The sequence below is a fragment of the Pseudomassariella vexata genome, assembly GCF_002105095.1.
Source record: "Pseudomassariella vexata strain CBS 129021 chromosome Unknown BCR38scaffold_8, whole genome shotgun sequence".
Lineage (NCBI taxonomy): Eukaryota > Fungi > Ascomycota > Sordariomycetes > Amphisphaeriales > Pseudomassariaceae > Pseudomassariella > Pseudomassariella vexata.
In genome coordinates, this window is record NW_024467963.1 from 60498 (window position 1) to 72593 (window position 12096).

The 12096-nt window shown below is 50.1% G+C and overlaps 6 protein-coding genes across 6 annotated transcripts; 3 read left to right on the plus strand and 3 right to left on the minus strand.

Moving 5' to 3' along the window:
• Positions 1-851: 851 nt before the first annotated feature.
• On the minus strand, positions 852-3156 carry BCR38DRAFT_217095 (uncharacterized protein). The gene is made up of 3 exons (XM_040854204.1): positions 2769-3156; positions 2653-2712; positions 852-2598 (listed from the first exon to the last, which is right to left on the minus strand). The coding sequence occupies exons 1-3, from the start codon at positions 2950-2952 to the stop codon at positions 1160-1162; spliced, it is 1683 nt and encodes a 560-aa protein (XP_040714555.1). The 5' UTR covers positions 2953-3156; the 3' UTR covers positions 852-1159.
• A 1536-nt stretch (positions 3157-4692) lies between these two features.
• Positions 4693-5146, plus strand: BCR38DRAFT_435408 (uncharacterized protein). The gene has a single exon (XM_040860371.1). It carries the CDS (start codon positions 4729-4731, stop codon positions 4996-4998), a length of 270 nt encoding a protein of 89 aa, XP_040714556.1. The 5' UTR covers positions 4693-4728; the 3' UTR covers positions 4999-5146.
• A 10-nt stretch (positions 5147-5156) lies between these two features.
• BCR38DRAFT_435409 (uncharacterized protein) lies at positions 5157-5640 on the plus strand (the record flags this gene model as incomplete). The annotated part of the gene is made up of 1 exon (XM_040860372.1): positions 5157-5640. The coding sequence occupies exon 1, from the start codon at positions 5327-5329 to the stop codon at positions 5636-5638; it is 312 nt and encodes a 103-aa protein (XP_040714557.1). The 5' UTR covers positions 5157-5326.
• A 264-nt stretch (positions 5641-5904) lies between these two features.
• On the plus strand, positions 5905-6484 carry BCR38DRAFT_344395 (AP-2 complex subunit sigma; the record flags this gene model as incomplete). The annotated part of the gene is made up of 3 exons (XM_040856098.1): positions 5905-5936; positions 5990-6059; positions 6155-6484. The coding sequence occupies 3 exons, from the start codon at positions 5905-5907 to the stop codon at positions 6482-6484; spliced, it is 432 nt and encodes a 143-aa protein (XP_040714558.1).
• Positions 6485-7101: 617 nt separating this feature from the next.
• Positions 7102-8582, minus strand: BCR38DRAFT_217127 (uncharacterized protein). Its single transcript, XM_040854205.1, has one exon. The coding sequence runs from the start codon at positions 8449-8451 to the stop codon at positions 7183-7185; it is 1269 nt and encodes a 422-aa protein (XP_040714559.1). The 5' UTR covers positions 8452-8582; the 3' UTR covers positions 7102-7182.
• Positions 8583-10488: 1906 nt separating this feature from the next.
• Positions 10489-11441, minus strand: BCR38DRAFT_458184 (regulator of Vps4 activity in the MVB pathway-domain-containing protein; the record flags this gene model as incomplete). The annotated part of the gene is made up of 2 exons (XM_040862131.1): positions 10489-11370; positions 11418-11441. 2 exons carry the CDS (start codon positions 11439-11441, stop codon positions 10489-10491), a joined length of 906 nt encoding a protein of 301 aa, XP_040714560.1.
• Positions 11442-12096: the final 655 nt, after the last annotated feature.

The window sequence follows — 12096 nt, forward strand, 5'->3', positions numbered from 1 at the left end:
GGTGCCTGAGCTGTCTGACACGCTCATCGCCAGCTGCCCTCAGTAGGTACTCGACACGAACTTTTTTCCTGAGAGCCGCAGCAGGGCGACCGATCAATCAGGGACAGTTGTGAGCGGCTCCTGGTTCATAGGCTCTGACGGTATCCAAATTCGCTTCTCGGCTGGAAATTAGAGACGAGGACCCTTACAGGGATGTGGTGACGGGAAGACTAAATCAAATAACGAGGCTAAATAACGACAATGCCACCCACCAGCCTTGAACTTTCTGCGATTGGCTGGCGGAAACCATCGGTTCCGACTATGCAGGTGGTTTTGTTTGTTCAATATCCATCAGCTGACACATGCAGCAGGAAAGTGAGACGTTCCACGACATAGGGGCTATTTTATTCCTCGCGTACCGCCCGTACCGCCAGACTGTCACGCCGGTTCTGTACTCCATAGCAGAACCAGCTCGTTGGGATTTCTTCACCAGGTCGGGTTGACGCATCAGCGAACGCATATCATGTATGAATTCTTTATATAAATGAACCATTGTCATGGACATGACGATGTGAGACAAATAATGCCGAAAACTCCCGAATGAAAAAAGCAACGGGGGAAATGGAAGAAACTGCCGCAAATTCGTGCAGGAGGTGTCGTGATACGTGTCAACCGTAACCACTGCTTTTCTACTTTCGGTGTTCAACCATTTTGTTCCAAGCGGCGATGCTATGCGAGCGATGAAGCGTCCGCGACGACTGATGCTCCGGTTCGGATATAGCCGCTTAGCACGGCTGGTGGCTGTGGACGTGGCGGGTTGGCGCGTCTGGTTCCATACGCCGTATCTCTCGTTTCCAGGTTGCAAGCTCTCTGACAATGTCTCGTGGGATATTCATATTCCAATTCCGAAATCCTTAAATTGAGTTACATAGAAAACTAAAGCGTTTCCTTCCATTAGTTGAGACTAAGCTCATAGCAACCAACGATTCCATCCTACTCTCCGCATACTAAAGCGTTTCCTTCTGCTTGTTGAAGCTTGGTCCATGACAACCGACCGTTCTATTGCGACTTTCCACGTATTGAAGCGATGACCGATAAGCAAGTCAAGGACGCTCTCCTGGAACAACACGAGTTCGATCGACGATTGGAAGAAGCATGTAAAGAGTAAAATAAGCCCAACCTAAGGGTCTTCCAAAACTCCGGGTCCCAGCGGCAAGTAAAAGCCATCCGGGACGGCTCCCACCAGCGTGGCGGATCGATTTCGCCTGCGACCAAGATACGGTCCGTCCGAATTCATGCGGTCGTTCAAGTACGCCTGCACATCCTCTACCACGGCCTTACTCAAAGCTGCCTGGAACTTTGCCGCGTCAATGATGGGCATAAGCCTCGATGTTTCGTAGAACCTGCCCCTCATGGAGTTCTCAGGTTTGGTGACATCTTGCTGCACCATGATCCAGTCGAAACGAGTTCCCAGTCGTTGCTTGACCTGGTCACGGAACGACTTCTCCCTGATCAGCTCGGCCGGGAGTTGCGCTTGATGAGGCGCTTGTTGCTGGTTCGCCGTCTCCTCCAGACGGTACACGTCTCCACGAAAAAAAAGTCCGCTTCCCGCCGCAATGAAGATATCGCGCACTACCATGACGATTGGCAGGCCCTTCGTCCAGGTCGGGTCGATCTCGTTTTGGCTGAGACGGACGCGAACCGCTTCCCCCATAGTAATTCTTTCAGCACCAAGAAACACTCCACCAACATGCTGTATATCAGGGCTCTGCTGAGATGTCTGCATGGGGTTGAAGGTTGAATACGAGTGGTCTATCTCAATGGCAGCCAATTTCGACGCCTCAAGGCCGACTAGCTCTTGTTTTGCTTTGTCCTCTCCTGCCAGCTGTGTTTGGAGCTGCCCCCAAGGGATATCCTTCATTAATTGACCCCTTGTCACGTTTGGGTTGACGGGGGGCACGCTGAACGCGAGGAACGGTCTCATGTCGGTCTCGTTCTTGATGGCATTCTCATTATGGAAATAGGCGTGCGCAAGCGGTTTGATGATACATCTGGATGCGCTTGAGTTGCCAGGTTCGGCCGGCAAAGTCTGCAGGGCCATGCCAATTCGCCAAGCGTTGTTGTTCTTAAACCAGACCACCTCGCCCTCTCTGAAGATCAACTGAGTATGCGGTACTCGCTGTAGAGGTGTCTCCGAAGATTGGGGTTGACCAGAACTTGTCGGCCCCGAAACAGGCGTGATTGGTGGTGGTGCTGGAGACTGGGGTGTTTGTTTACTTCCAGTAAAGGGCTTCGAGGCGGCAGATCCGGGCGCCGAAGCAGATCTCTTCATCCCAGTATTATTTCCCAGCGAGGACGGTACAGGAGATGCAATTGTGACAGCAGAAGGAGCATCAGGTGGTGCATCAGAAACTGAATGGGCGAATGCTGTCTGTTCCGGCCACCAATCAGGTCTGGCCTGGTCTGGGTTGCACAGAACACACGAACAGAGGGACTTGTCCCCGCTACCTCCAGCAAGCCATAGCAGATGGGGGAAGAAATCGTTGGGAGATCTGAATGGCTTTGGTTTCTTGCCCTCGGGATATCCGTACAGATAGTAATCTGACCGACCATTCTTAGCTATGGCAAGACGTTAGTAGAACTCAACTGCCAGAGCTGTAATGCACCACGTACGGTTCGTTTTGACACGGATATGGTAGTGCTCGGGAAGACTCCTCAGATAGTAGGTTCGATCTTGAAAGAATTAGTACAGATAGGACTTGCAGTAGAGAAGCAGGTCAACGACAAACCTCGATACTCGGGCCCAGGAAGAAGTTGTTCTCGAAGCATTCCACCCAACTTGAACTTCCAGTCCGCATATCTCTTGTCATTTTCATCAAGCTTGGAATGCAAGGAATTGAACTGCGCATCATTCCACTGCTTCCCGTCACTGGAGCCGTCCGCTAGCGCGAACGGGTACAGTTTTTCCGTCATGATGCTCCTCGTCTTAGCGGGTCGATGCCGTCCACCGCGAGACTAATTGGTCAAGAATCGCGATTTGAACCGGGTTTCGAGAAGAAGTACAGGGAATTTGCAGTGAGTGGTGTCTTCGCGATAGTGCGTGTTGCGTGTTCTGCGTGGTAGAAACTTGAGGGGCCACAAACCTCTACAAGACGGGATGAAAGGTGTCCAACTTTGAAGAATATGTGACCGGTAACTCAAGGGTCAGAAAGTCGAGTCTAAGTAAGCATTTGTGACTCTAGTTTTCTCTGTGACTTTGTACTCAGAACGACCATGAATATGCCCACTCTACTTTCGAGTCTGTCGCCAGTTGGTGAATTTCTTCAACACAGGGATACAGCAAAGCCGACAAGTCTTCTTCTAACAGTGTGCTCTCTTCCCTATGATAACTCAAGGCGATGAGGTTCCTATCCTCATGCTATACTCGGGTGTTATTAGAGCTTTAGGCGAAAACAAAGAATATCGGGCCGGGTTTGGAGTTGAGAAGGAAGGCGACACTAAGGGTAAGTTTAACGTTCTGACAATGCTTTATTACCTGGTAACTTTTTGGGACTGTGCACAGACCGAAATATCGATGACATCGTGGCTTCCAAAACACCGATTGCCGACCTTACAAAGTGATCTCCCAACCCTGTAGGCTCCAATATTCTTGCGTGTCAAGAACCATTCTTAAAAGAATGCAGCTGACATTAGAGGAACCAAGCGAGTGGCAAACGTCGTGGATCTGAGCATCTTGAAACGGTTGCATTATTTCTCAGTTGTTGACAAGTGGGCTTTAAGAACGTTGGGGCGGGTTGGTGAGACTGTCGGGGGCTACATTGATGCCTATAAGCACCTTATTACACTTCAGCAATATAAGCACCTAGCAAGCCGGAAACCCATTCTTCCCTTGCAGACGACGGGCTCGTTCTCACAAATCATTGCTATTAGCATTAGGCAGGCACCCTACGTTAGTTCTGTATACAGTTTTAGCCAAGTTTCGGACACCATTTATCAAACCTGCCATCGTTTTAAACTTAGTACCTTGCAGCTCACGGGAAACTTTGACCTTCACCCTCATCAGCATCGGTCATCTCAAAGCACGAACAGAATGCAACCAGCGGCAATAAAATGCAGGACGAATGAAAATCACAACTCCGATCAACCAAGCTGAAAAGCGATACTTAATTTTCTCAGACACAAATTCATATTTTCGCGCAGACTTTCGATGTCCATAATAGCCAGAATCTAGTCATCCGGGCCAACGGCTTGTTGAGGTCACGAAACAGGCCAATTTCGGGCGGAAGAAACTTACTGCGAATTCTTGTCTCGCAGGTTTATTCTTTATTTGAGTATGATTACTGATTAATAATACCATAAAAACATGGATCAGCGCTATTTGTTGTGATCAGGTTTGATATCAGCCTTACCTAGAGTGGACTTGAACATGAACAGATAGTGGACTACGCTAGTGGTATACTGTCGCCATTGAGGGAGTATAGAAGGAAGTCTAAATGCACTTGTACTTTCTGATTAGGCAGACATGATCTAACAAGCTGGGAGCCTGAATACCGATACGTACTTTGTCTCAGTACTTTCACAATGAATGTATATGGCAAGGAAACAGAGGGCTGACCTTTTTTCATCGCTTCGCTGACCAAGTCATGGGAAGAACTTGCAAGTCAAGCCAGTGCAGTTCTCTTGACTAGACCCAGTACGGGCTCTACAGATGCCGAGACAGTTATTTCATTATCCCACGAGTCTCCAGCGATGATTATCCTTGTCGGGCAATCTACCAAGCAGGTGCAACCTCCCATCGATGAAATCAGGGAAAGTAACCCCCAAATCCAAGTGAAATTCATCGCGGCCGACCTGGCATCCCTCAAGAGCGCAAGAAACGCAGCTCAAACTATACCTGAAGAACAGGAAATCACCAAGATCGACGTTCTCATCAACAATGCTGGAGTCATGGCCTGCCCGTTCCAAACCACCGAGGACCGTCTTGAGTTTCAACTAGCCATCTCGGACATTTCGTCCTAACCAACAAGATCATGCCCAAAACCCTAGTCGCTGGCGCGGGGGCTCGACTTGTCCTAGCCACTAGTTCGGCTCACTGATATACTCCTTTCGCTTAAACGATCCAAACTTCACCGAGGAAGATTCCTACAGCTCGATTGCTGCGTACGGCTCGTCCAAGTCTGCTGTGATATTATACGCAGTCGCCCTGAACAAGCGTCTTGCATCTCACGGCATCCACCCTTACTCGGTACATCCTGGCAGCATCAGCACGGGACTGCGAGACTAAGTCAAAGCGCTGGGACCTCAGGCCGCAGAGGTGTTGGAAGAAGCCGCCTGGAGGGTCAACGGCATGTCTCTTGCGGACTCGAGGAGACTTCATGGGTCACTGCAGCAAGGGTGCGCTACTGCGATACGTGCGGCTCTTGATCAAGACTTGATGAAAGAGGAGGGCGTTTCTTTGTATGATGTGAACTTAACTACGGATACCAAGCAAGTCAAGGCGGCTACGGATCCGGAGTTGACAGAGATGTGCCGTCGGACGAGTGAGGAGGTTGCCGGTGAGAAGTTCTGCTTTCGAACCCAACTAGTTAATTTGTACGATAAACCTTTGGGTAGAAACGCCTTTTGTCAAGATTGTCATCCATCGAGAGCGAGGACTTGAAGCGTAACATGTTACCTAATCTGAAAACGAGCTCTCCCATAAGTACTCTACGATCGACCGCAAAATCAATTGCAATATCTCTGATTTGCGGCTAACCAAATACTGATTTTGGACAACATGCGACTTATAGGGGATAGGAGGCACAGTGCACTTGGCCCGAAATACGCACGGAGCGCCACTCAGATCGCCAACCTAACCTCAATTCCTTACTTCCCCGTCGCAACGGCACGATTGGACATTCCTACGTCGCCCAGCCCGCAGCCACGATGTTGTCATTCATATTAATCCAGAATCGCCAGTGAGTACCAAACCGAAAATCCAATGGTCAGTGGGTTACTAACAACGGCGCAGAGGCAAGACGCGGCTTGCGAAATGGTACGTCCCATATAGCGACGATGAGAAGATCAAGCTCAAGGGCGAGGTAAGTCTCTCTTCCTTCTCCCCTACTTCCCTGCCCCCCAAACTTGTACTCTTCAAATTCTACTCGAGTGCTAAATCCGACGTTCCACCTGCCAGGTCCACCGCCTCGTAGCGCCCCGCGACCAAAAATACCAATCCAACTTCGTCGAGTTCCGGAACCACAAGATCGTGTACCGGCGGTACGCGGGACTCTTCTTCTGCGCCTGCGTCGACACCAACGACAACGAGCTCGCGTACCTCGAGGCCATCCACTTCTTCGTCGAGGTCCTCGACTCCTTCTTCGGCAACGTCTGTGAGCTCGACCTCGTCTTCAACTTTTACAAGGTCTACGCCATTCTCGACGAGGTGTTTCTGGCCGGCGAGATCGAGGAGACCAGCAAGCAGGTTGTCCTTACCCGTTTAGAGCACCTCGATAAGCTGGAATGAAAAACTACGATGGAATCAAGTGCGATGATTGGAGCGCAGTCTAGTTGGCGGCGAGGATCAGGGTTAAGGGCGTCGCAGTGTGGAGGGGACGAACAATACGTGTAGAGTTCTACAGTGGATTACGCCATGAGCATGTGGAATCCGAAAATAGCGGACGTATGGACATTGGCATGGCGTTTGGAGTTAGTTTGCTGGCCGTGGAGGCCGCTACGCAACTGGAAGACAAGACAGCATTGCAGATGTTCAAGGAAAACGCATTCGGATACGGAAAGCTCTATGAAATGGCAACGATGAGAATCTAGCCATAGTACCGTTGAGCGTTTAAGCTACAGAAAGAAATGCCTCGCAGTCCTGCCCTGCTTCACGAAAGCCACTGACAGTCTGTACCCCCCAAAAGATGTCCATAAGTCCGCCCAACCTCAGTTACGGCTTCACCTATCGTCAGCGTCTTTCAACTCCATGCTTGAAACAAGTGGTGGGTTTACGGCGGGAAAAAGGACATGGTGTAAGTAGGAGTCGATGCCGCAACGGATAAGCGAAAACACCAGCTGGAAATGTGTATGAGGTATACGGATGGCGAACTGGACGAACGTGAATGATCAGAGAATTTCTAATCCAGTCCCTTAACTTGGGACGCGAGCAAATTGAAACCCGTGCCAAACAGATGGAGTGCAACTTGATACATCAGGCTTGCCCATCTAGTCTGAAGAAACAAATGAAGAACCTCGCCAATTGGTTTGCAGGACAGTAGGGCTCCTGGGCATAGATCTGCCCGTCGGTCCCGAGGTTGAGGACCAAACACTCTTCTCAGCTTCCTCCCAAACATCGACAGCACGGGGTCTCTTGAGTTCTGTAACGATAGGGTTCGGGTGGCGTTGGAAGAGCCGGACCACTTCATCACGAAAATTAGGCTTGGTGACTAACCGGCAAGGCTTGCCATCGGGGCCGTGTTGCAAAGTTGATTCAGAAATTGATACGCCATCGGCATCATTTTCTGTATGTGGCTCGCTGGCCACATCCTGTATCAACACGTCCGACTCTGGCGTGGAGGCAACTTCGTCATTGTTCTCGTCATTCTGAAACTGGATGCCAAGCAAAGAGAGAAATTCGTCGGCCACAGCCCCAATGGGCTCGTTGATCTTGGACCCAAATGCCTCATTCAAACCCGTAGTTGAGGACATCTTGATTCCCGACTTCTCATTCAAACGCGTAGGCGTCCCCTTGAGGCTCTCAGCATGGTTGCTTCTGTCAGAAGAACGTGGGTTCGAGGTGGCATTGCTGGGGGTGGCCAACGGCGAGCCTGTGCTCATGAATACATCCTCATCATGATAAGACAATCTGCCTTCCGTCTTGTTTTCCTTGAAGATTGTAGGCCCAGAGCCTCCTGCCTTGAATGGTTTGTTTCGAGACAGGTTAGGGCGGTAACGGTCAGTATGCTGTCGAACAGCCTCTGGGGTGTAACCCAGTCTGGTTCGAAGAGGCAATGATCGATAGGGAGGTTTCGGGGAGTTCTCCCTTGCCCGTTTGGCGCGAAGTGGTGAGTTCGTCCTATCGCGCAGCGGCAGCGTGAACGTAGTTTGACTATCTCGGCGGTCCCGGAGTTGCCCGTCTGCCATGTCAGATCGATGTCGAGGAGAGCTAAAGTCATCCGGACGATACGTGTCGTAGTTGGCAGGAAGACGGCCGGCTCGCTGGGGCGAAGCTTTCCACTGATCTGACATGGACTTCATCTGGATACCAACGTCCTTTCGCTGATGAGTCAAAGACCACGGCTGGTCGTTCCTAGGGCACAAGGTCGCCAAATGATGGCCCATCTGCCCGCAGAAGCCACACACATAATCGTGATCAGGCAGTCTATCATAGGAAGGATCCATATTCGTGGGACAGTGCCAGATATAATGGCCTAGAACAAGGTTGTTAGCTATGTCAATGTTCCCGAATCGTGAGTCTTGCCTCCTTGATTGCATCGTTTACAGATGTAACCTGGTCCTGGGACCTCCATTAGGCTTCCTCCGCTCATACCAGATGGTTGTGCTCTGTCACGCGGGGGAGCTGTTTGGGTAGGCCAGACGTTCTGGCCTTTCAAGGCAAGATTCTCTGAGTTAAGAGGAGAATAAGGATCCAGCAAAATCCTCTCACAGATGAAGGCACAATCATCCGCATCAGATTTACCAGAAGTTACGTGCCGCTCCGTCGGTGTATGGACCATTGATGCAGGATTGTTGGGCTTCACATCGGTGCCTCCATCAACAAGGTCATCATCCTTGATTTCAATAACTTCGAGGCCTTCAACTCGCTGTGAAGTATCGTGATGGGATAATTTATCTCCCCGCCCTTTTCTTCGCTTGACCAGCGGGATCTCGTTGGCACCACTTCTCTCCGGGCCAACTGGGAAATCATTGAAGTCCTTTCCAAATTGCTTGCCATTGTTGCCAGAGAAGTGTCGCTTCTTCCCCTTCTTCTGTTGAGGTGGAGCTTTGCCTTCCTTGGACACCGGAGGCTTGGCTCTGTGCGATCGAGTATGGCGTCGAGCCCCATCATCATGAACGGTAATGCGAAGAGCATTTTCCAGGTCTTGCTCAATCATAGAATAACGACGGATACTTGCTGGATTCTTCTGTAATTCATGCCCCTGCCAGTATTTAAAAGCCCGAAAAATATGGTCTTTCTCGAAGCCGCGGTTCACGAGTGAGTCGGTCCAGCTGAAGATAGATACGTCCTTGCCTGAGATGTCCACAGCGAGCTGGTTATGTAGCCATCCCATGTACGTGTTAAGTACTTGTTGCTTGGATATGTTGGCTCCGATCGTGCTATCGACTTTCTTCTCGAGTTCATCGAGGGAAACTTCCTCCAAGCTGGCGATGCTGAGCACCTCAAGGTTGCGGCTCAGATCCATAGTGTCGTACTCGAGACTTGTCAAACAATCATGCTCGTTGACAGGGTGACATGCGACTGGTGAACCAAGTAAACACCGACGAAGGCAGGAAATATGAGGCACAGGGGGTTCTGAGTGACGGTAGTGAGTCCTGACCGTGTTGTGATATATAAACGGAGCAGCGTCATCAATCTCCGTTTGCACGCTATATTATGCGTCGGTTTGCAGTCTTTCGGGTTGTAGCAGGAAAGGATGCAAGAAACGAGAAAATAAAAACTGGCCGCAATTCCGAACAGACGATTCTCTAGTAACAGTAGCCGTGGAGAGTAATTCTACTCACCGGGTTTTATTGTGCTGTTGTTGACTTCGTGTGACTAAATCGGACGGGAATCCAAAGCAGTCATCATGAAATGGTTACCACCAAATAGCATCTGCTTTTCTTTATGGAGGTCAAATTTCAGGCGTTGTTAAGTTGGGTAGGCATCGCTTTTTAATTCAAGTGGCCCAGTATTTCGCAAGCTGCCGAAGGTAAGGTGCTTAAAGAGAGATGCGACTTCCCTGTGAAGCCTGCGATATCGCCTTGTGTTCACGTCAGGCTGGGAAAACGCGAGCTTGAACAGGACTCTCAGCGACACCCGCCTACCTTAAGTACCTTAACTTACCTACAGACGGCCTGGTTCCTACAGGCAAGGAGAGAAAATCTGAAGCAAAACATTTCCAAGTATGCAACCTGGAAATATTTGAGATTGCAGAGTGATGACACAATTCCAGATATACCTCCTCATCTTCAGTCAGAAAGCCGCAGGGAGAATAACCAGGCGATGCTTATAAATACAGGATCACAAGCGCTATCAATGGAGCTTTTGATGCTAAATTAATTTTACCAAAGGTTTCGTTTTGGATGCAGATAGTGTAATTTGGCCCACATTCACATATCACATACTGTTGTCGTTGCCAACCCATGACAATCTATACGGAGAACACAGGATAGTGGGCACCAAAAGCAGGTAGTGACTGCCAGCAATTACCAAATACCAGGACACCAACCTAGAAAATAAGATTGAGTTATCATTCCAAATTCCCCTGAACGCGAGTGGCTAGACGAGGCTTACTAAAGACAGTGGGGAAATCATAATCGTTTGAGAGCTGCGAACCGCGCTGACAATTCGTCGAGATCAGGTATACCACCACCTGTCCCCCCTTTCTGTTCATCCTTCTTCTTCGCAATGCCAGCATCGGCCATCTTCTTGCTAGGCTTCAACTCCACTGAATTCAGAGTGACCCGAGGACGGGGATTGTCCGTCGACGGGCTCGGCAAATTCACATGAAGAGGACTTTCCGGACCAAGTGATCTTGGTGGCGTTGCCCTGCTCAGGTCTTCTCTTTCCTGCGCCTCTTTGCTGTCTGCCGGAAGACTTGGTTCGATAATCTTCTGTGCTTGGCCTCCACTCGGATTGTCATCGTCGATATCCAAATAATCAGGGGCATCTCCCAAGTCCTTTGGCTTATTTGGCCAATTGACACCGTACGCCCTTGCAATCTCCTCCAAGTATCCAATGACAAGTTCTTCTCGAGGCGGCGTGACGCTCAGCTTCTTGACAACCTTCTCCGATACCTTACCGTCCGAGTTGTCGGCTGCGGTTAAGGCAAAATCCTTGCCAAATTTCTCGCAAAGAAGAATACGAACCTGCTGGAGCTCTTTGATCTCGGTCTTGGGCGCAGCATAGATAATGCTCTTAACCGCTTCCTCCAGGCCCGGGTCACAAGTGGGAGCTTCCAGGAGTCCTGCGCGAGCCAATAAAAGCTCGCAATACAGCTCGAGGATTTCGTATAGCTCGATCGTGATATCGGAACGGATGATGTTCTCTACTCGTATTCGTGCCGAATCTATCTTGCCGACCTCCAACAGCTGAGCCATAGCTCGTCTTTGTGTTTTGGAGAGCGCTTCATCTCGTTGCTGAACCATGCGCAGTCTCGCGATCGACAGCTTGAGCTGAACCTTGATTTTGGTCTACTGAGAGTCAGCGTTGACGCAGAGGGCTGCACTCGAGGACATACAGCTAGAGTCGCCGACGGAGGCATCTTGTCGACTAAGAAGTGCGCTGCACCCTCCTCTGCGATTGATCCAACAAGTGCTGTTGGAGTTTAGATTGAGAATCGCCATCATCGTGGCTGGAACTGCCCCGCTAGGCAACTGTCGTCAAACCCGGCCCCGCGGACTAACCATAGCGGGGCAATCAAGGCAGCTCTACCCAAGTGGAGACTTGCTAGTGCCGCGCGCCGTTACCACGAGCTAGGAAGGTACCGCCGGGCGCCAAAAACCAGGCCCTACAACCAAACGAACGAGTCGGAGTTTTGTTGTGTCTCAAAGTTCTCTAATAAGACTATAAGACTCTGTACTCTCCAAGGTCCGGGCAGTCTCCCCAGTTTAAAACGAGATCCCCGAGTGACTGTGGCTGCACTGTGGCTGTGCATATGACTAACTGAGTAGACAGGACCAAAACCCAAAACAAATACAATATCCTGATAACTTGAGCCTATCAATCTGAATATAGCAGGGATGTGCACCTAATTACATAACGACTGGTGCAGCGACTTCGGGGACCGCCCATTTCATCTGACAATTGAATCCGCATCGAAGATAAGAAATGACGCTCCCGCAAATCGCAACTGCTTCTTAGCCTCGATGCCAAATGGCCGTGGCACCGCAGACTTTACCCACTTCGTGACACTTCCT